This window comes from Osmerus mordax, chromosome 2 (genome assembly GCF_038355195.1).
Source record: "Osmerus mordax isolate fOsmMor3 chromosome 2, fOsmMor3.pri, whole genome shotgun sequence".
Lineage (NCBI taxonomy): Eukaryota > Metazoa > Chordata > Actinopteri > Osmeriformes > Osmeridae > Osmerus > Osmerus mordax.
The window spans coordinates 165565-187776 of NC_090051.1; the positions used below are offsets into that span (position 1 = coordinate 165565).

Consider the following 22212-nt stretch of genomic DNA (forward strand, 5'->3'; position numbering starts at 1 on the left):
CCTACCTTTTTACCGAAGCATTTAAGTAATTTTATCTCAGAAGGGGTTTACTACTTTTAGTAGTTATATTATTGTTTTTATAGATTTGCTATTTTAATTATTACTTTTATCACTTGTATTATTGATTTTATGTAAAGCACCTTGAGCTACAATTCTTGTATGAAATGTGCTATATAAATAAAGTCTTACTTATTTACTTACCTCTCACCCCCCACACAAACACACCTCTCACCCCCACCCCTCCCCCCGACACACACACAGTGACTGGACTCCTGCTTGTAAGCATAGAGCGAGACTGTTGCTGACCAATTGTCATAAACACAGAGAGAGGGGGAGAGAAGGAGAGGTGAATACTGTTCAGATGAGACTGGCTGAGGAAGATCCTTACTGTACTTACACTAGCTACCAGCAGAGGGCAGCACATTGGCCCAGCTCCTCTCCATTGTCCCTGCTGCTGCTCTGTGATTGGCCACTGGGTTTGTGTGGGGCTACAGCTGAGCCGAGGAGACAGTACAGAGAGGGGGAGAGAAGGAGAGGTGAATACTGTTCAGATGAGACTGGCTGGGGAAGATCCTTACTGTACTTACACTAGCTACCAGAAGAGGGCAGCACATTGGCCCAGCTCCTCTCCATTGTCCCTGCTGCTGCTCTGTGATTGGCCACTGGGTTCGTGTGGGGCTACAGCTGAGCCGAGGAGACAGTACAGAGAAGTTTCACAGATGCACACATTATCACATGACAGTGATCATTTGTCACGTATCTGTGAACTTTGACCTTGGTTACAGTAAGATGAGACCAGTTAATGAAGATTTTTTAAACTCTGGCGACCCTAATCGGTACAAAAAGGCCAGATACGACCTTCTTAAGGCCATCAAAGCAGCGAAAAGGTCTTACAGGTCCAAGGTGGAATCCAGCTACCATGGCTCTGACCCTAGGCGCATGCGGAGTGGACTTAAAGCCATTACAGACTACAAAGGGAGAAGCTACAGTGAGACCCAGTCCTCTGTCCTACTGCCAGACGAGTTGAATGCCTTCTATGCTCGCTTTGAGAGGGACAGTGACCCCCCTGCAGTGGAGCTACCTGAAGGCCAAGCCAGTGGTGTGCCTACATTAACTGTAGCTGAGGTGAGGCATTGCTTAAAAAAGATAACACTCGCAAGGCACCTGGCCCAGATGGCATATCAGGTAGGGCTCTCAGGGTCTGCGCTGACCAGCTAGCAGGGGTCTTCAGTAACATCTTCAACCTCTCCCTCAGTCTGTACTCCACAACTGCTTCAAGAGGACCACCATTGTCCCTGTGCCCAAGAACACCAAGGTCACCTGCATGAACGGGAGCTCCCAGCCCTACAGGACACCTTACATTTACACATTTACATTACATTTACACCTACCACGCACGATGCCTCAAGAAAGCTGGCAGGATTCTAAGAGACTGTTACCACCCATCCTTCAGTCTCTTTACCCCGTTGCCTTCTGGCAGGCGTTACCACAGCATTCGGTCTCGCACATGAAGACTGGACAACAGTTTCTTTCGAAGGGCCATCAGGCTTCTGAATGAACATTGATATGGACACTGATACACTTCTCACTAGTCACTTTACACACTGTCACTTTCAGCTACTGGTTGCCCTATCAGCAATATTGCACTATTGTACTTCACTTGTCTTGTGTATAGGTTATTATGTGTATTATGTGTATTTAGAGGTTTAGTATACTTTACTTTATTTTATTTCGCCATGTATACAGATACTAGGAATTGGATTTGGTATTCTCCATGGAGGCTATAGCATCACAAATAGAACAACAAGACAAAACAGAATAACAATACAAGGACAGATGGTACCAGTATGAGCAAAATAATAAGAATGGAGGTAGTGCAACAATAGTAATGTTAAATAAAGTTAAATAAAGTGCCATAAAGTTCATGTGTAGGAGCTATTTAGGAGGGCTATTGCTTGGGGGAAAAAACTGTTGAGGTGACGTGATGTTTTGGTCATGATGGCCCTGTATCGCCATCCAGAGGGGAGACCGTTAAAGAGACTGTTGGCAGGATGTGAGGGGTCTGCCGTGATCTTTATTGCCTTCCTGAGGGATCTGGAGCTGTGAAGGTCCTTGATGGAGGGAAGGGGGCAGCCGATGATGCGCTCTGCTGCCCGTACGACTCTTTGGAGCATGGCCTTAGAGCGGGCAGAGGCAGAGTCATACCTGACCGAGTAAGAGGATGTAAGCACACTCTCAATGATAGCCATGTAAAACTGCACCATGATGGGGGACCTGTAGTCCTCTCAGCTGCCGGAGGAAGAACAGGCGCTGCTGACCTTTCTTCACTAATTGAGTGATGTTATTGTCCCATTTTAGTGTGTTGGTGATGGTTGTGCCTAGGAACTTGAAATGCCCTACTATGGTGACAGATGAGTTGTTGATGACAAGTGGAGGATGTGTCAGAACCTTTTTACGGAAGTCCACAATCACCTCCACTGTCTTGACATTGAGCTCTAAGTTGCTAACTGCACACCAGGGGCCTCATGTATAAACGTTGCGTATGCACAAAAAGCTTGCGTACGCTGGTTTTCACGCACACGGTGTGATGTATAAAGATTTACTTGACGTGAGAATGTGCGGGCCGTCACGGAAACTTTTGAGCAGACGTGAGAATGTGCGGACCGTCCGCAAAGTCTTGTCTGGCTCTGTAACATGGCGAATTCTAACTCAAAAGTGCCGAAACTCACCAAACATTACAAAATAAAGTTTCCACTTACTGTCATACGTCTATGACGTTGACTATTCAAATCACGTTTTCTTTTTTTTTTCCATTAATGTGGATGATCACATCAAAATGCCAAAACCCAAACGGGAAATGCTAGCTCTATATAGGCTACTGTTTAATCCGCCACCACTTAATAACTTCTGTCAAATTTGAGGGTGTCAAACGAATGACAAATTCACTCAGGAAATCATGCTGTTACGATGCGCCACCACTCGTTTCTTAATTTCGAGTTTTACATCGGACCATTTCTTCTTAATTTCTGCCATGGTCCGGTTCTCCGAACCCACAGCATTTACGGCCCTTTAATAATAATAATAATTGTATTTGTAATGCACTTTATATTTAGCTAAATCTCAAAGTGCTACAGGTAAAAAAAAAGAAAGGGCGCATGCGCCTGACAGTCCACCGACTTTCTTATGTTGCTAATGCCTGATGAAAGACCGACAAACAGGAAACATTTTCTCGCCTCCCCCTGCTATTGTTAGAACCTCGATCTCACAGTCTGTGAAATTGTTATTTTGTGTTTAGACATTTTAATTCAGACAAAGAAATTACCTCAGGAGCTCATTTATAGGCCATCTGCATATTCATTTATGGGAGGAGGCAAGGCAGGGTCAGTGGCTCGTTCACGTGTGGTCAATCTCACGTTGATTGTGATTTATATAGGAAAGGTGCGCAGGACTTGGCGTACGACCGGTTTTATACATGTGAATATTTCTGTGCGTAGGTACTTTTCGAGTTTTGGCCGTACGCCATCTTCTGGTATGAAAGCTGCGCAATCCTTTATACATGAGGCCCCTGGACTCTAGATGGCCGACCTCCCTCCGGTAGGCAGACTCGTTGTTGTTGCTGATGAGACCTATACTGTATTGAATATTGTATATTACTTGTATATTAGGAGGTTTACTATATTTTAGCTTATCATAGATGTAATCTATGTTCTGTGTACTTATATGTTATGTTATGCCAGGTTGCTTTGCGTTGTCTTGTCCTAAGAATTTCAGTGCCCAGTCAGACCCTGTGTTGTTCTGTGCATCTGACAATAAAAGACTTGAACTTGAACTTGGAAGATTAGGTGCATAGGACGGCTAACACATTAACCTGCTTTACTGAACAGCTGAGGTTATGAATGCTACACTACGTGTAAAGCCCCTGTGGTATTGATGTCTCCATGTTGTCACGGGCGCACACACACACACACACACACTAACTCATGATCATAAATGGTCTGTATCTCGAGGTATAGTTAAGAGGTGGTGCTGGGGGGGTGGGTGCTTTTGTCAGGAGGAGGGGTCAGGGGGTAAATCTTCTAGTTTCTGCTTAGATTACCTTACTCTGCATCACTGCACTGCCTTTCCTTCCCTTGGGGTCCCCTCTCACCCCCCTGACCCCTCTCCTACACCCCCCTGACCCCCTCTCCTACACCCCCCTGACCCCCCCTCCTACACCCCCCTGACCCCCCCTCCTACACCCCCGTGACCCACCCACCTACACCCCCGTGACCCCCCCTCCTACACCCCCGTGACCCCCCCTCCTACACCCCCGTGACCCCCCCTCCTACACCCCCCTGACCCCCTCTCCTACACCCCCCTGACCCCCCCTCCTACACCCCCGTGACCCCCCCTCCTACACCCCCCTGACCCCCTCTCCTACACCCCCCTGACCCCCCCTCCTACACCCCACTGAAATGTATATGTGTATGTGTGCCCAGGTGGTGTTCCTCCAGGAGAAGCAGCAGGTCAGAGAGAGGGTGCTTCTCATGCAGCCCAGCAGCATCCAGGGTGTGGAGGACATGTCCTGTCTGGACGAGCTGCACGAGGCCGCCATCATGCACAACCTCCACCTACGCTACACCCAGGACCTCATTTACGTAAGGCAGCTCTGCTTCGCCTAGACTTCATTCTGCTGCCTCACATTTGAGAAGTCCCTAGGAGCTATTAAGCCATTTACAAAAAATACTAGAATCAGAGTTGAGCTTATCAGGTGGGTGGGTATAGCTTAGTGGGTAGAGCATCGGACTGAAGATCAAAAGATTGAAGATAAACTGAATTTATTTACTAGTTAGCAATCTATCTTGTTGCACTGTAAGTAATTATCCATCAGAATGACATTACAACCTACACCAACACTTTACATATAGGTTACACTGACTACCATGTCACTACATACCTACAGTAGCAACATTGTAGGAGCATATAGGAACTGTAGTTACACTTCCTTACGGTTTAGGAAACAAGTTATTCCAAAATTGAAACTTGGTGTGGGAGAAGTTGGGATTCCCAGGAGTATTTGAACATTAAAATGAATGTTTATTTGTTAACACAATATTCAACTACCCATTTCCAACATACAGTCACCCCTTAACCCCTCACCCATACTGTGCTTTCTTATATGTAATAACCTGTAGCACTAACACTTAATACCATTTACCATTACCTTACAATTCCTTTGTACCTACAATGTTTTACTAAAAGAAGTGCTATTTAATTATATGGTAGTTGATGTAACTTTAATTTTAAAGTGTTGCCCAACCTGTTGTCGTTATCAATGTTATGACCCACAAACACATTTAACCAGGTCCTGTGCAAGTGGAGCCTAAAATAGTAGCATGATTTCTTTCAAACTAGGCCATCTTGCACTGTTGAGGTTTTCTTGAAAAGTTTCTAACCTTTGCTGAACGGTTTCTAGGGCCCTGGTAGGAGCTACTGGGTCACAGATACAATGTCTCTATGAAGACACGTTGGGCACGTTTTTATACCTGACCTAACTTCCTATAGAGATAAGCAGGATAAACAGACTAATGTATCTGTTGTCCCTTCCCTCCTCTCCCCTCCTCCAATTCCCCTCCTCCCCTTCTACCCACACCCCTCTCCATTCTGTCCACTTCTCCATTCCTCCCTCCTCCCTTCCTCTCCTCTCCTCCACCCTCCTCTTCCCTCCTCTCCTCCAGACTAACATTGGCTCCATTCTAGCTGCGGTGAACCCCTACAAGCAGGTCCCAGGTCTGTATGACTGCGCCGCGGTGGAGCGCTACAGTCAGCACCACCTGGGCGAGCTCCCCCCTCACATCTTCGCTGTGGCTAACGAGTGTTACCGCTGTCTGTGGAAGAGACACGACAGTCAATGTGTGCTCATCAGGTGAACCTAGGCCTCTTTGGAGGGACAGTGTTAGTCATTGTGGGAGTGGATCTGTTGAAATGGCATTCAATATAATTAGTTTTTGTGTCTGAGCTTTTGTTTTACCTGTTTTTATATTCTCTCCTCTTCTGTTCTCAACTCTCCCCCACCCTCATCTCCTCCTCCCCCTCAACTCTCCCCCACCCTCCTCTCCTCCCCCCCTCAACTCTTGTCCATCTCTCTCCCTCCATCTCTGTAGTGGAGAGAGCGGGGCAGGGAAGACAGAGAGCACCAAGCTGCTGTTGAAGTTCCTGTCAGTGATGAGTCAGAACTCTGCTGGTGCCCCCCTGTCTGAGAGGAGCACCCATGTGGAGCAGGCCATTGTCCAGAGCAGGTGCTGCAACCACAACACAGCCACATAACTGTAACCACAACACAACCACGTAACTGCAACCACAACACAACCACATAACTGCAACTATATAACTGCAACAACAACACAACCACCACATAACTGCAACCACAACACAATCACATAACAGCAACAACAACATAAGCACATAACTGAAGCCACAACACAACCACATAACTGCAACCACAACACAACCACAACACAACCACAACACAACCACATAACTGCAACCACATAACTGCAACCACAACACAACCACCACATAACCACATAACACAACCACATAACTGCAACCACAACACAACCATATAACTGCAACAACAACATAAGCACATAACTGCAACCACAACACAACCACAACACAACCACATAACTGCAACCACAACACAACGACAACATAACCACATAACTGCAACCACAACACAACCATATAACTGCAACCACATAACTGCAACCACAACATAACCACATAACTGCAACCACAACACAACCACATAACTGCAACCACAACACAACCACATAACTGCAACCACAACACAACCACATAACTGCAACCACAACACAACCACATAACTGCAACCACAACACAACCACATAACTGCAACCACATAACTGCAACCACATAACTGCAACCATAACACAACCACAACATAACCACATAACTGCAACCACAACCACATAACTGCAACCACAACCACATAACTGCAACCACAACCACATAACTGCAACTACATAACTGCAACAACAACACAACCACAACACAACCACATAACTGCAACCACAACACAACCACATAACTGCAACCACAACACAACCACATAACTGCAACCACAACACAACCTCATAACATGAAAACTACATAAGTGCAACCACAACACAACCACATAACTGCAACTACATAACTGCAACAACAACACAACCACAACATAACCACATAACTGCAACCACAACACAACCACATAACTGCATCAACAACAACATAACCACATAACTGCAACCACAACATAACCACATAACTTCATCCACAACATAACCACATCACTGCAACCACAACACAACCACATCACTGCAACCACAACAAAATACCCTCAATATCCTCAAAATACCCTCTCAATGCCTCTCTCTGATAATCTCTCTTTGTCCCTTTCCCCAGTCCTATCATGGAAGCGTTTGGGAACGCCAAGACTGTTTACAACAACAACTCCAGCCGCTTCGGGAAGTTCATCCATCTGCACGTCTCTGAGAACGGAAACATCCAGGGAGGATGCATCATCGACTGTATCCTCACCGCCTCACCTCCTACCTCCTCACTACTTACCTCTTACCTCCTCACACCTACTCACCTCTTACCTCCTCACCCACTCACCGCCTCACCTCCTACCTCCTCACTACTTACCTCTTACCTCCTCACTACTTACCTCTTACCTCCTCACCTACTCACCTCTTACCTCCTCACCTACTCACCGCCTCACCTCCTACCTCCTCACTACTTACCTCTTACCTAATCACCTCTTACCTCTTTACCTACTCACCGCCTCACCTCCTACCTACTCACTACTTACCTCCTACCTCCTCACCTCCTTCCTCCTCACCTCTTACCTTTTCATCTCCTCATCGCCTCACCTCCTACCTCCTCACTACTTACCTCCTACCTCCTACCGCCTTACCTCCTACCTCCTCACTACTTATCTCCTACCTCCTCATCTCCTCACCTCTTACGTTCTCACCTCTTACTTTCTCATCTCCTACCTCCTCATCTCCTACCTCCTCTCCTCTTACCTTCTCACTTCCTCACCTCTTACCTCCTCACCTCTTACCTCTTCACCTCCTTACCTATTAGCTCCTCACCTCCTTACCTCCTCATCTTCTCACCTCCTACCTCCTCACCTCTTACCTCTTCACCTCCTTACCTCCTCACTTCCTTACGTTCTCATCTCCTACCTCTTCATCTCTTACCTCTTCACCTCCTACCTCCTCATCTCCTACCTCCTCACCTCTTACCTCCTCACCTCTAACCTCCTCACCTACCTCCTCACCTCTCACCTCACCGCTTACCTCTTCACCTTCTCACGTCTTACCTCCTCACCTCTTACCTCCTCACCTCTTACCTTCTCACCACTTACCTCCTCACCTCTTACCTCCTCACCTCTTACCTCCTCACCTCTTACCTCCTCACCTCTTACCTCCTCACTTCCTCACCTCTTACCTCCTCACCTCTCACCTTCTCACCTTCTTCCTCCTTCCTCTTACCTCCTCACCTCCTACCTCCTCACCTCTTACCTCCTCACCTCTTACCTCCTCACCTCTTACCTCCTCACCTCTTACCTTCTCACCTTCTTCCTCCTTCCTCTTACCTCCTCACCTCTTACCTCCTCACCTCCTACCTCCTCACCTCTTACCTCCTCACCTCTTACCTCCTCACTTCCTCACCTCTTACCTCCTCACCTCTTACCTCCTCACCTTCTTCCTCCTTCCTCTTACCTCCTCACCTTCTTCCTCCTTCCTCTTACCTCCTCACCTTCTTCTTCCTTCCTCTACCTTCTCACCTCTTACCTCCTCACCTTCTTCCTCCTTCCTCTTACCTTCTCACCTCCTCACCTTTTACCTCCTCACCTTCTTCCTCCTTTCTCTTACCTTCTCACCTCTCACCTTCTCACGTCTTACCTCCTCACCTTCTTCCTCCTTCCTCTTACCTTCTCACCTCTTACCTTCTCACGTCTTACCTCCTCACCTTCTTCCTCCTTCCTCTTACCTCCTCACCTTCTTCTTCCTTCCTCTACCTTCTCACCTCTTACCTCTTCACCTTCTTCCTCCTTCCTCTTACCCCCTCACCTCCTACTTCCATACATTTAATCTCCTACCTCCTAATCTACTACCTCTTAACTTCTCAACTCCTAACTCCTCACTTCCTTCCTCCTCACCTCCTAACTCCTTTCATCATAACATCCTCACTTGCTTGCTTATTCATAATAGAAGTATCATAGAATGGCCCAGATTTACAGTTACAAGTTCTCCTTGACTTTAAACCTTCAGATTTACTAGAAAAGGTAAAATAAATCACACTTTGCGGCTCCTGTGTGTCTCCTCATGCTGATCCTCCACCAGGACCCCTTCCATCTTCCTGTGTTTAGAACCAAACATCTTTCACACGCATCAGAGGGGAAAATAGACTGATGGTGGAAATGTTCTGTGTTCTAGAACCGGGTGGTGAGACAGAACCCTGGGGAGAGGAACTATCACATCTTCTACGCTCTTCTGGCTGGGGTACCCAGAGAACACAGAGGTGGAGCACCACAGCACCCAGACATCCTACTGGTTCAGACATCCTACTGGTTCAGACATCCTACTGGTTCTGACATCCTACTGGTTCAGACATCCTACTGGTTCAGACATCCTACTGGTTCTGACATCCTACTGGTTCAGACATCCTATTGGTTCTGACATCCTACTGGTTCAGACATCCTACTGATTCAGACATCCTACTGATTCAGACATCCTACTGGTTCTGACATCCTACTGGTTCAGACATCCTACTGGTTCAGACATCCTATTGGTTCTGACATCCTACTGGTTCAGACATCCTATTGGTTCTGACATCCTACTGGTTCAGACATCCTACTGATTCAGACATCCTACTGATTCAGACATCCTACTGGTTCTGACATCCTACTGGTTCAGACATCCTACTGGTTCTGACATCCTACTGGTTCTGACATCCTACTGGTTCAGACATCCTATTGGTTCTGACATCCTACTGGTTCAGACATCCTAATGGTTCTGACATCCTAATGGTTCTGACATCCTACTGGTTCAGACATCCTACTGGTTCAGACATCCTAATGGTTCAGACATCCTACTGGTTCAGACATCCTACTGGTTCTGCCCAAACTATTAGTTTTCAAATTATCACATGCTCATGCAAAGTTTGTATGTATGTGTGTGAGTGTTTGTGTCTGTGTGTGATTGACATGTTGCGTGTGCGTATGCGTGTCTTTCAGATGTCTACTTCCTCTCCGAGGGTCCAGAGTCCTACCACTACCTGAGCCAGTCTGGCTGTGTGACGGACAGAAGTCTGGATGACAATCAGCTCTTCAACAGCGTCATGGTAAGGGGGAACCACACGTTTCCAAACTACTAGAATCACCATCGGAATCTTCAAGATGTTCCATGTTATTACAGTAGAGGGCGATAGAGTCCATTATAAAATCTGCACAACTAGCTCAAGCCTGTTTCTCGATGTCTCCAGTTCTGTGTTCAGGCTCTATTAAAACCCTCAGATATGCCCCCTTCTGCCCACCCTTCCTGAGCAGGGATAGGATGGTGAAACTCTGTCTACACAGCTGGTACCAGCTAGATACCAGAGCTGTCAGATCACATATTTCTCACAGAAAGGCAGGAAGGAAGGTCCAATCTTTGGGAGTGTTTCAAGGCCGCAGTTCCTCCAGTGTCTTGCTCTCCTCTTTGTGTGTTTGTGTTCATGTGTAAAAGTCTGTGTCTTACTCCTTATGCGTGGGTGTGTGTCTGCGAGTGTGTATGTGTACATCTGTGTGTCGGAGGCCTGTGTCTCACCTCTCCCCCCTTTCTCTCTCGCTCTCCCTCTCTCCCCCCTCTCCCTCTCTCTGCCCCCTCTCCCCGCTCTCCCTCTCTCTGCCCACTCTCCCTCTCTCTCCCTCCTATCCCTCTCTCTCTCTCCCTCGCTCTCCGGCCTCTCCCTCCTCTCCCTCTCTATCTCTCTTCCATCTCCCTCCTCTCCCTCCTCTTCCTCTCTCTCCACCCTCTCCCTCTCTCTTACTGTCTCTGTCCGCTGTCAGGAAGCCCTGAAGGTGATGGGGTTCAGTGAGGAGGACATTAGAGATGTGTTCCAGCTGTTGTCAGCTGTGCTGCTGATGGGCAACATTGAGTTCATGATGGCCGGAGGAGCTCAGATCACTTCTAAAGGAGGTGAGGTGTCATCCATACCTCCTCATGAGTAAACGCAAACATCCTTACGTCCTCATGGCTAAACGTAAACAAGGTCTTTCTCTAGCTAACTTGCTATGGTCTGTGGCACTAGCACGATGGCTTGAGGTACAGTCAAGATAGTGTGTAGTGGTCAGTAACCCTGTTCTCTGCTTTGTGTCTGTAGTGGTCAGTAACGTGAGTGAGCTACTGGGTCTGGACTCCTTCCAGCTGTCTGAAGTTCTGACCCAGCGCTCCATGATCCTGAGAGGAGAAGAGATCTGCTCCCCTCTCTCTATCGAGCAGGTAGGCCCCTCCACCACGCCCACCTCAGTTCTTCACCTAATATCTTGCACAGAATGTCAAACTAACGCCAACCTGGATAAATAATATACATAAACCATAGGGTGGATTAAAAACATACGTAAACCCAAGAATATATGGCAAATTTGACAAATTCTCATTCCTTCTCTTGGTTCACCATCCCTCTCTCTTTCCCTCTTTCTCTTTTTCTCTTTCTCCATTCTTCTCCCCCCCCCCCCCCCCCCCCCCTCTATCGTCCCCCTGCCCTGGTTCCCTCCGCCCCCACATCCCCTCTCAGATCCTAGCGTGACTCTCAGCCATTTCCTGCTTTTTGTCCTCCACATTCCCAGCACAATAAAGGATGGTGATAGCCATCTCAGTGAACATGGGTGCGGTACCCGCACGCTCTCCACTAGGGGCAGTGTTGCATAAACAGACCTCTTGACGGAGGACAGGGGCAGAATTCTTTTCTTATCTCTAGCCACGCTCTGTTTCTCATTTGTGCGATAAAAGTCTGATTCCAAGCTTTGTGTATATATGCGATCCTATTCATCGTGGACAAATAGAATAATTGAATGTTCCTTTCAGACGGAGGTTGGTAGACGCTAGTTCTCCACCCACCCTGTCTCATAGCTCTTGGTGATTATGCAGAGAGGTCCTGGGCCTTTGTGGTCATTACTGGAGGAGAACAAGGAACCTTTTCACTGTTTAAGACAAAGACCTCAGAGCAAGAGCTCTCTGCTCGGGGAATACACAGCCTCCTGTGTCTTAATACACTCTATTATCCCTGCTGGTCTCTCTCTTTCTCCCTCTCTGGTCTCTGTCTCTGATCTCTCTCTCGGGTCTCTGGTCTCTCTCTCGGGTCTCTGTCTCTGGTGTCTCTCTCTCTGGTCTCTCTCAGAACAGTCTGTTTCACAGCCAGCAGCCTCTGCAGATCTGCGTGCCCCTCACATCCTGGACTAACAGCCTCTTCTGGCTGTTGGTTCCTCTTGCCCCCTGTCCCATTCACCCAACATTCAGCCGTCATGATAGGGGCTGATGAATGACTGTAAAGCCCTAGCAGCATTGTTACCTGTTTACACACCCACACAAACCTGCTATTATTAATTTCAGTAACAACACAATGTCTGGAGGAACCTCTGGCTCGCTGTGTTCTGCTTACGTATTTAGCTTGTGTGGTTTCAGCTTCAGTGCAGTCAGTGACTATTCCCCTTTGCGATGGTGGAGATACGAGGTGAGCAGGTTAGTTCTCCTGGCTTATCTGTGCGTTTCCTGGTGTCTTGTAGGGGGGTGTTGTGTCTTGGCCTCATCCCACCCTGGCCTCCCAGGTAAACAGGGGCACATAGGGGCAGCAAGACTTGACTCACTGTCCTAGCGCCCGAACCTTTTCTGATGGACAGATAAATGGACATTCTGTCTAAAACACAGAATTTAAATTGTTGTCTTTCTAAGTCTGACTGATGACGAAGCCTTGCCCCCCCCCTTCTCAGATTTTCTTCAGTCCCTTTGTTCTTTGCATCGTCCTGACTACCATGATGAACACTAAGCAGTTTGCCATAGCAGCAGGCCATGGCCGGCGTGTAATACTCGATGCATGCAGCCTAGATGGAGATACTTAGACCTGGTTTCTACGGTAACCCTCCATCCCGTTGTGTGATTAACAGGCGGTGGACTCGCGGGACTCCGTTGCCATGGCGCTGTACTCCCAGTGTTTTTCCTGGATAATCATGAAGATCAACCAGAAGATCCGGGGGAAGGACAACTTCAAGTCCATCGGCATCCTGGACATCTTTGGCTTTGAGAACTTTGAGGTGGGCCACTACAACGTGAGACATTGGGGGTGTTTGCAAACACTTTCGGAGTGTGCATGATTTGTCTAGGCCGGCGCAGTGAAACTAAAGCTTCAGTCCCTGGAGAGCTAACTGAGAGACAAAACCACGTATCTTGGTCATCCCAAAGTCATTCCAAGTAATGACCTGATGCCCCGTTATGTGCAGCTCAACAAACCCAGGACTTGAAATTCACTTTACTTGGTGGCACTGGTGTTTCCAACTTTAAAGATCCCATGACATGCCGTTTTTGGATGCTATTATATAGGCCTTAGTGGTCCCCTAATACTGTATCTGAAGTCTCTTTCCTGAAATTCAGCCTTGGTGCAGAATTACAGGCACTACGAGCAGTCCCACAATGAGCTTTCCTCAGGACGTTTAAATGCTGTGAGGAAGAAAGAGGCGGGGCTAACTGCCATGCTTCGGTCGTTTGCAAGCCATGATGTCTCGAGGAAAAACCAATGTCGCACTTGCATGGTTGTAGCTCGTTTTTTCATTGGTGGGCCAAATTCTCTGTGCGGGCAAAGCAGAGAAAGGGGAAGTAACCTTCCCTATTGTGATGTCACAATAGGGGATTTTCAAAACCGAGCGTTTGAGCTCTCATTTTCTCAAAGGCGGAGAAGAATACCCAGGGCTTGGTTTACACCTATTGAAATGTCTAGCCACTGGGGGACCAAAGGCAGGCTAGGGGAACTCATATTAATGTTAAATAACCTCCTAAAGTGAAGTGTTCATGTCATGGGACCTTTAAAAAGTAAAAAAACAATTGGAGCACCCACCGAATATTAAGGAGCACCACAACAAAATTTTTTTGTTATAGATGTACAGGGCTCTCAAGTTTTATCAAAAGTTTGGCTTGAGATTACCATACCTGTCAATGTTTGGGTACAAAAATTCCGGGAGACGGGATGGGGGGGTGGGGGTGCTGGTGATGTTTCTAACTGGCTGGTAGGTGCCATTTAATTCTGTATAACACAAGTTAGCCCTTACTTCTCATCGTGAGTAATACAAGATGTTGCGTGAGACAGGCCTTAGAGTCTAGCGAATGCGTGAGACTTGAGAGCCCTGGATTTCATTGGCGCGCTAGTTAGCTCCCTATCATGTGACAACAGAGTGCAGTTACAAAGAGTGACTGACGGCTAATATTAACCAATCTAAAATCTGTATTAAAGTTTAGAACGTAAAGATGAAGTTTAATTGGTTATGGAACGTTGGATAGAACGGTGGACCGGTCACTCAGCTCACAGCAGGCACGTGTATTAGGCTAATTAGCGAGCATTTTGTAAAAAAAACATAACGAGTATTTGCACTCACACAAATGCTCTCAAATATATTTTGAGGTCGCAAAGACACAATTTCGGGGGCATATGCGACCAAAATGGCTGCAATTTCAAGCCCTTTCTCCATTCTCCATGTGCTATGCAGCTGTTGCTTAACAGACCTCCTTCCCCTCCACCCTCCAGGTGAACCGGTTTGAGCAGTTCAACATCAACTACGCCAACGAGAAACTGCAGGAGTACTTCAACAAGCATATCTTCTCCCTGGAGCAACTGGAGTACAACAGGTGATCTTTCTACTCAGGTTCAATCAGGCAAAGTTCAAAGGTCATTCCTGTTTGGTAATGGGGAACACAGGATATGAAGGCTGTAGGATCACGGTTGTGACGTTTGTGTCTTTAAGGAGTTTCAACGACAGTGATAAAGGTGGGGACTGAGTCTGTGTGAAGTGACACACACACCTCAGCAGTTCCCCCTATGCCAGTTCTCCTTCTGGGTCTGGCTGAGCCTGGCGCGGTACTAGACCCTGAGCCTGGCGCGGTACTAGACCCTGAGCCTGGCGCGGTACTAGACCCTGAGCCTGGCGCGGTACTAGACCCTGAGCCTGGCTGGAGTTTGGTCTCGCTCGGTTGTTTTTCTGTAGATGTACTGGCTCCTTGGACATGCCCCATTTCATCACATGAGCTGCCGGACAATATGGCTATTGTGTCTTTCACACTGTTTATATCTAATGTGTGTGTGTGTGTGTCTGTGTTTGGTGCGTGTGCTTGGGGGGTGGGGTTGAATGTGTGTGTGTGTCGGATTGAATGTGTGTGTGTTTTGTCTCTCCACAGGGAAGGGATTCAGTGGGAAGCCATCGACTGGATGGATAACGCTGAGTGCCTGGACCTCATAGAGAAGGTAGCGGCCAATCTAACATGAGGCAGAACATCAATACTGACACATCCTGGGATTATCTTATTTAGCGTATGGAATTTAGCGCTTATGTAATCAGTATCAACCAACAGAACGTGTCTGGTCACGACCAGACAGTTATGATAACATACAACCCCCTCAAACCAGTCTCTCTGTCTGTCTGCCTGCTGGCCTTCCTGTCTGTCTGTCTGTCTTTCTGTCTGCTGGCCTTCCTTTCTGTCTGTCTGCCTGCTGGCCTTCCTGTCTGTCTGTCTTGCTGCTGGCCTCCCTGTCTGTCTGTCTTGCTGCCCTCTCTCTGACAGTTGGTCCTGTCTTTCAGAAACTGGGCATGTTGGCTCTTATCAACGAGGAGAGCCGCTTCCCTAAAGGCACAGACTACACCCTTCTGGAGAAACTCCACAGCCGGCACGCAGTCAGTACCCACAACACACACACACACACACCATACTCCATGCCCCCCCCCGACACCCACAAATACTGTATATGCCTGCACACACCTGTACCGTAACCACCCCCCTGGCACACACACACACAATTATATAACAGTAAAGTTTAGCCCACTAAGAGTTCATTTGTCCCATAGCTAGTGAATAGAGCTGGTGTTTGCAGCATCTTACGCCCCTGTCCTTGCTCGCACGCTAACACAACAATATAGTAACATGATCACCAGGCTCGCCAGGCCTCAGCAGCATTGTGAGCAGGAGAAAAGAGCTTCTTCACAAAGCTGCATGAGGTTAGCGTTAGCGCTAACGCTGCAGGCATGAGGTTAGCGTTAGCGCTAACAGTGCAGGCATGAGGCACTACAAAACAGTAGAGCCATGGGCAAACACACAAACTCCCTGACCTCCCCTCTGCCTCCCACTCTCCCTTCCTTCTCCTCACCCCCCCCCATATCTTCACCCTCTCTCCTCACCATCCTCCCACCCCTCCTCCCCTTCTCCTCCCCTCCTACAGAAGGTGTAGCTCGTCAGAGACTGAGCGAGATGTTTTAGTAATGCTACTAAGAATCCCATTCTTTATTTAGGTTGAAATGGTTTTGCCCACATACTAGCCTTTGTAGTGTTTCCCTTTACTGTTAAACCAGGACACACATCTCTCTGGTTCAGCAAGAACGCTTTTATCATGAATCCATGTTGGTGAATCTGTGATGTCATGTTCTGATGTCATTTCCTGTGCCTGCAGGCAAACTCCTACTACGTGAAGCCCAGGGTCACGGACCACCAGTTTGGGATCAAACACTACGCTGGAGAGGTACACACACACACACACACACGTACTACGCTGGAGAGGTACACACACGCGCACACACACACACACACATTATGTTTTACAAGTATGCACACACACACTCATACACATCACACATGCGGGCACCTCGTCCCACACTCTGGTCATGGGCCACTGTCTCCCCCCTGCCATGCTCTGTCTCCCCCCTGCCATGCTCTGTCTCCCCCCCTGCCATGCTCTGTCTCCCCCCTGCCATGCTCTGTCTCCCCCCCTGCCATGCTCTGTCTCCCCCCTGCCATGCTCTGTCTCCCCCCTGCCATGCTCTGTCTCCCCCCTGCCATGCTCTGTCTCCCCCCTGCCATGCTCTGTCTCCCCCCCCTGCCATGCTCTGTCTCCCCCCTCTGCCATGCTCTGTCTCCCCCCCTGCCATGCTCTGTCTCCCCCCTGCCATGCTCTGTCTCCCCCCCCTGCCATGCTCTGTCTCCCCCCTGCCATGCTCTGTCTCCCCCTCTGCCATGCTCTGTCTCCCCCCTGCCATGCTCTGTCTCCCCCCTGCCATGCTCTGTCTCCCCCCTGCCATGCTCTGTCTCCCCCCCCTGCCATGCTCTGTCTCCCCCCTCTGCCATGCTCTGTCTCCCCCCCTGCCATGCTCTGTCTCCCCCCTGCCATGCTCTGTCTCCCCCCCCTGCCATGCTCTGTCTCCCCCCTGCCATGCTCTGTCTCCCCCTCTGCCATGCTCTGTCTCCCCCCTGCCATGCTCTGTCTCCCCCCCTGCCATGCTCTGTCTCCCCCCTGCCATGCTCTGTCTCCCCCCTGCCATGCTCTGTCTCCCCCTCTGCCATGCTCTGCCTCCCCCCCTGCCATGCTCTGCCTCCCCCCTGCCATGCTCTGTCTCCCCCCTGCCATGCTCTGTCTCCCCCCTGCCATGCTCTGTCTCCCCCCTGCCATGCTCTGTCTCCCCTCTGCCATGCTCTGTCTCCCCCCTGCCATGCTCTGTCTCCCCCCTGCCATGCTCTGTCTCCCCCCCTGCCATGCTCTGTCTCCCCCCGGCCATGCTCTGTCTCCCCCCTGCCATGCTCTGTCTCCCCCCTGCCATGCTCTGTCTCCCCCCTGCCATGCTCTGTCTCCCCCCTGCCATGATCTGTCTCCCCCCTGCCATGCTCTGTCTCCCCTCTGCCATGCTCTGTCTCCCCCCTGCCATGCTCTGTCTCCCCCCTGCCATGCTCTGTCTCCCCCCCTGCCATGCTCTGTCTCCCCCCCTGCCATGCTCTGTCTCCCCCCTCTGCCATGCTCTGTCTCCCCCCTGCCATGCTCTGTCTCCCCCCTGCCATGCTCTGTCTCCCCCTCTGCCATGCTCTGTCTCCCCCCTGCCATGCTCTGTCTCCCCCCTGCCATGCTCTGTCTCCCCCCTGCCATGCTCTGTCTCCCCCCTGCCATGCTCTGTCTCCCCCCCTGCCATGCTCTGTCTCCCCCCCTGCCATGCTCTGTCTCCCCCCTGCCATGCTCTGTCTCCCCCCTGCCATGCTCTGTCTCCCCCCTGCCATGCTCTGTCTCCCCCTCTGCCATGCTCTGTCTCCCCCCTGCCATGCTCTGTCTCCCCCCCTGCCATGCTCTGTCTCCCCCCTGCCATGCTCTGTCTCCCCCCTGCCATGCTCTGTCTCCCCCTCTGCCATGCTCTGCCTCCCCCCCTGCCATGCTCTGCCTCCCCCCTGCCATGCTCTGTCTCCCCCCTGCCATGCTCTGTCTCCCCCCTGCCATGCTCTGTCTCCCCCCTGCCATGATCTGTCTCCCCCCTGCCATGCTCTGTCTCCCCTCTGCCATGCTCTGTCTCCCCCCTGCCATGCTCTGTCTCCCCCCTGCCATGCTCTGTCTCCCCCCTGCCATGCTCTGTCTCCCCCCCCTGCCATGCTCTGTCTCCCCCCTGCCATGCTCTGTCTCCCCCCTGCCATGCTCTGTCTCCCCCCTGCCATGCTCTGTCTCCCCCCTGCCATGCTCTGTCTCCCCCCTGCCATGCTCTGTCTCCCCCCTGCCATGCTCTGTCTCCCCCCTGCCATGATCTGTCTCCCCCCTGCCATGCTCTGTCTCCCCTCTGCCATGCTCTGTCTCCCCCCTGCCATGCTCTGTCTCCCCCCCTGCCATGCTCTGTCTCCCCCCTGCCATGATCTGTCTCCCCCCTGCCATGCTCTGTCTCCCCTCTGCCATGCTCTGTCTCCCCCCTGCCATGCTCTGTCTCCCCCCCTGCCATGCTCTGTCTCCCCCCTCTGCCATGCTCTGTCTCCCCCCTGCCATGCTCTGTCTCCCCCCTGCCATGCTCTGTCTCCCCCTCTGCCATGCTCTGTCTCCCCCCTGCCATGCTCTGTCTCCCCCCTGCCATGCTCTGTCTCCCCCTCTGCCATGCTCTGTCTCCCCCCTGCCATGCTCTGTCTCCCCCCTGCCATGCTCTGTCTCCCCCTCTGCCATGCTCTGTCTCCCCCCTGCCATGCTCTGTCTCCCCCCTGCCATGCTCTGTCTCCCCCTCTGCCATGCTCTGTCTCCCCCCTGCCATGATCTGTCTCCCCCCCTAACCCTAACACTGCACCACAGATAGGGAGGCCAAGAACCAGGTTCCTCCCTCTCTTTTCTTCCTTCCTTTCTCTCTTTCCCTCATTCCCTCGTCCCCTCCTCAACCCTTTCAGCCGTTCTGAATGAAGGACAGAAATGAGTCCTGATGAAAGAGGGAAGGAGAGGGAGCAGGAAAAAGGGTAACAAGCATTCACATAGGAACAACTTCTGAAAGGGGGGAGTGGGATGTGGAGGGGGAGGAGGGTGGACTCTGGCTCACACCGGGGGAGTCAAAGGTTGGCTTTGAGGGAGACTGTCCCCGTGACGACCGGCCTGGACAATGTCTCCTCAGTGCGAGTGTGGCGGGCCGAGGCCTGGCACAGGACCCCTGATAATGACCCCCACTGCTGAGGAGAGGACAGGAGGAGCTAGCTAGGAGACACACACATACATACATACATACACGTACACAAATATACACACAAACATACACACATACATACACACATGCATACACATACTAACATACACACCCACACACACACCCTCCACCCAGACTCTGTGGCTGAAAGCCCTGTCTGTTATCTAAGCTGTGCTGACTTGGTTGGCACAGAGCAAGAGAGAGACACATCCTTTATCTGATTAGACGGCACCACTCAGATGTGGGCTCAGTGTGTTCCATGTAATCCCACCACATGGAGAACCTGGGCTCGTCATGGAAAAGTAGGAGTGATTGGCTGTTCAGCTCCTCCAGTCCTCCTCTCAGGTTAGCTCTTTCATGGCAAACAGAACAAAAGAAAGGCTTAAATGATCTACTGTTTGGTGTATGGCGCTCAACACACACACACACAAACACAAACATACACTGTTTGGTGTATGGTGCTCAACACACACACACACACACAAACACAAATATACACTGTTTGGTGTATGGTGCTCAACACACACACACACAAACATACACTGTTTGGTGTATGGTGCACAACACACGCACACACAAACATACACTGTTTGGTGTATGGTGCACAACACACGCACACACAAACATACATAATGCAAATGAGGACTTTTTGACAGGTCTGCAAACGCCTTTGTAAGCAGAGATTTGTAAAAACGTTTGTTGACCGAGACCGTAGTCCACATTTGGTTTCTTATATACTACAACAATACGTGGGAAAATCCCAAATCAAACACGACGAATCTGGAGCAGACGCCATGTTGTCAAGGTCAATCGCTACATCTCCAAGGCAAGCACTTGTTGCTAGGTCCGTAAAAAACGTTTGCAGACCTCTGCGAACTCTCAGAAGTCTGCAACCGTTTTTGCAGACTTCTGAGAACTTCTCTGGACCAATAACAACAGTGTATTGGTCTAATTATAATCATAGTATATAAGAAACACACACGTGTGTGTGTGTGTGTGTATATATATATATATATATATATATATATGATGATGTACCTTTATATATATATATATATCGCCCTTGTACTCACATTCACCCTTGACTCTTAATGCATAGACGTGTGAGATTCACACACGTCAGGGGGATCATCTTTCACTTAGAACAAACCAACCCAACAGTCATCCACTCAGCCCGCTCGTCTGGCTCTATTTCAATAGAATAGGAATAGGGCTGTAATTAATGTTGATTATATAAATACAGATGCTATCCCTGGTGGAACATCCTGAACAGCACTATGGAGGTGAGGTGGTATTACAGGGGATCAGGGATAACTGTCATAGTGCTCCACCAGAGACCTTACTGTGTTGGTCTCATCCCTAATGACATCCACAGGCCCACTCCTGTGTTTAGGCCGGGCATGCACATATGCAGTAAACAGACGTCCCTAACAGTGTGTGTGTACCTGTGTCAGGTGCTGTACGACGCACGTGGGATCCTGGAGAAGAACAGAGACACATTCAGAGATGATATCCTGAACATGCTGAAGGAGAGCAGGTCAGCTCCATTCACACCTGGCCATCTCTAACCTTCAGACTGGGTACCTCTGTGTTCGTGTGAATGTTGACGTGTGTATTAGTGTGTGAATGTTCACATGTTTGTGTGTGTTTGTGTTTGCATGACAGGCTGGACTTCATCTACGACCTGTTTGAGCTGGTGGGACCAGCAGGCAGGAACGGAGAGGAGACTCTGAAGATGGGCACGGCCCGACGCAAGCCTACAGTCAGCTCCCAGTTCAGGGTGAGAGAAGAACAACACCACAACATGACATCACAACATGACAACACAACATGACAAAACAACATGAAATCACAACAATCCCCCAGTCATCTCCCAGTTCAGGGTGAGAGAAGAACAACACCAGAACATGACATCACAACACAACATGACATCACAACATGACATCACAACATGCCAACACAACATGACATCACAACAATCCCACAGTCAGCTCCCAGTTCAGGGTGAGAGAAGAACAACACCAGAACATGACATCACAACATGACATCACAACATGACACCACAACATGACAACACAACATGACAACACAACACAACATGACAACACAACATCACAACAAGCCCACAGTCAGCTCCCAGAGGCCTGTTCCATAAAGCGAGTTTACCGAATAAGCCAGATTTATGTCAGTTAGTCGGACTCATTTCTAGTTCATAAGGTTCCATAAAGCTAGCTCAACGTAGGTCGAACTCAGTTACTATGGTAACTTATGGTAACAAGCCTGGTCCGGGGCAGGCTACCCACTTATATTCATTATTCTCATAATGTCAGTGTAACTGACAATTCCACACAAGCCTGTAAATAAAAGTACATGGAGAGAGAACTACCAGTGGCTACCATACATAATTCTCTGCATCCATTTCTCAGCAGCAGTCAATGTCTCTTTGTCATCTTAATCATCATCAT

The 22212-nt window shown here is 49.4% G+C and overlaps 1 protein-coding gene across 1 annotated transcript in view; it reads left to right on the plus strand.

Moving 5' to 3' along the window:
* Window positions 1–22212, plus strand: part of myo10l3 (myosin X, like 3) — an 84497-nt gene that overhangs the window by 33668 nt on the left and 28617 nt on the right. The window contains exons 3-18 of the mRNA XM_067250611.1: window positions 4479–4637; window positions 5718–5905; window positions 6144–6278; window positions 7450–7574; window positions 9330–9343; window positions 9495–9579; window positions 10295–10401; window positions 11108–11237; window positions 11422–11540; window positions 13202–13348; window positions 14830–14930; window positions 15477–15543; window positions 15878–15970; window positions 16741–16809; window positions 21202–21284; window positions 21413–21527. Of these exons, the coding sequence (XP_067106712.1) occupies window positions 4479–4637; window positions 5718–5905; window positions 6144–6278; window positions 7450–7574; window positions 9330–9343; window positions 9495–9579; window positions 10295–10401; window positions 11108–11237; window positions 11422–11540; window positions 13202–13348; window positions 14830–14930; window positions 15477–15543; window positions 15878–15970; window positions 16741–16809; window positions 21202–21284; window positions 21413–21527 (1737 nt within the window). The remainder of the gene's footprint in view (window positions 1–4478; window positions 4638–5717; window positions 5906–6143; window positions 6279–7449; window positions 7575–9329; window positions 9344–9494; window positions 9580–10294; window positions 10402–11107; window positions 11238–11421; window positions 11541–13201; window positions 13349–14829; window positions 14931–15476; window positions 15544–15877; window positions 15971–16740; window positions 16810–21201; window positions 21285–21412; window positions 21528–22212) is intronic.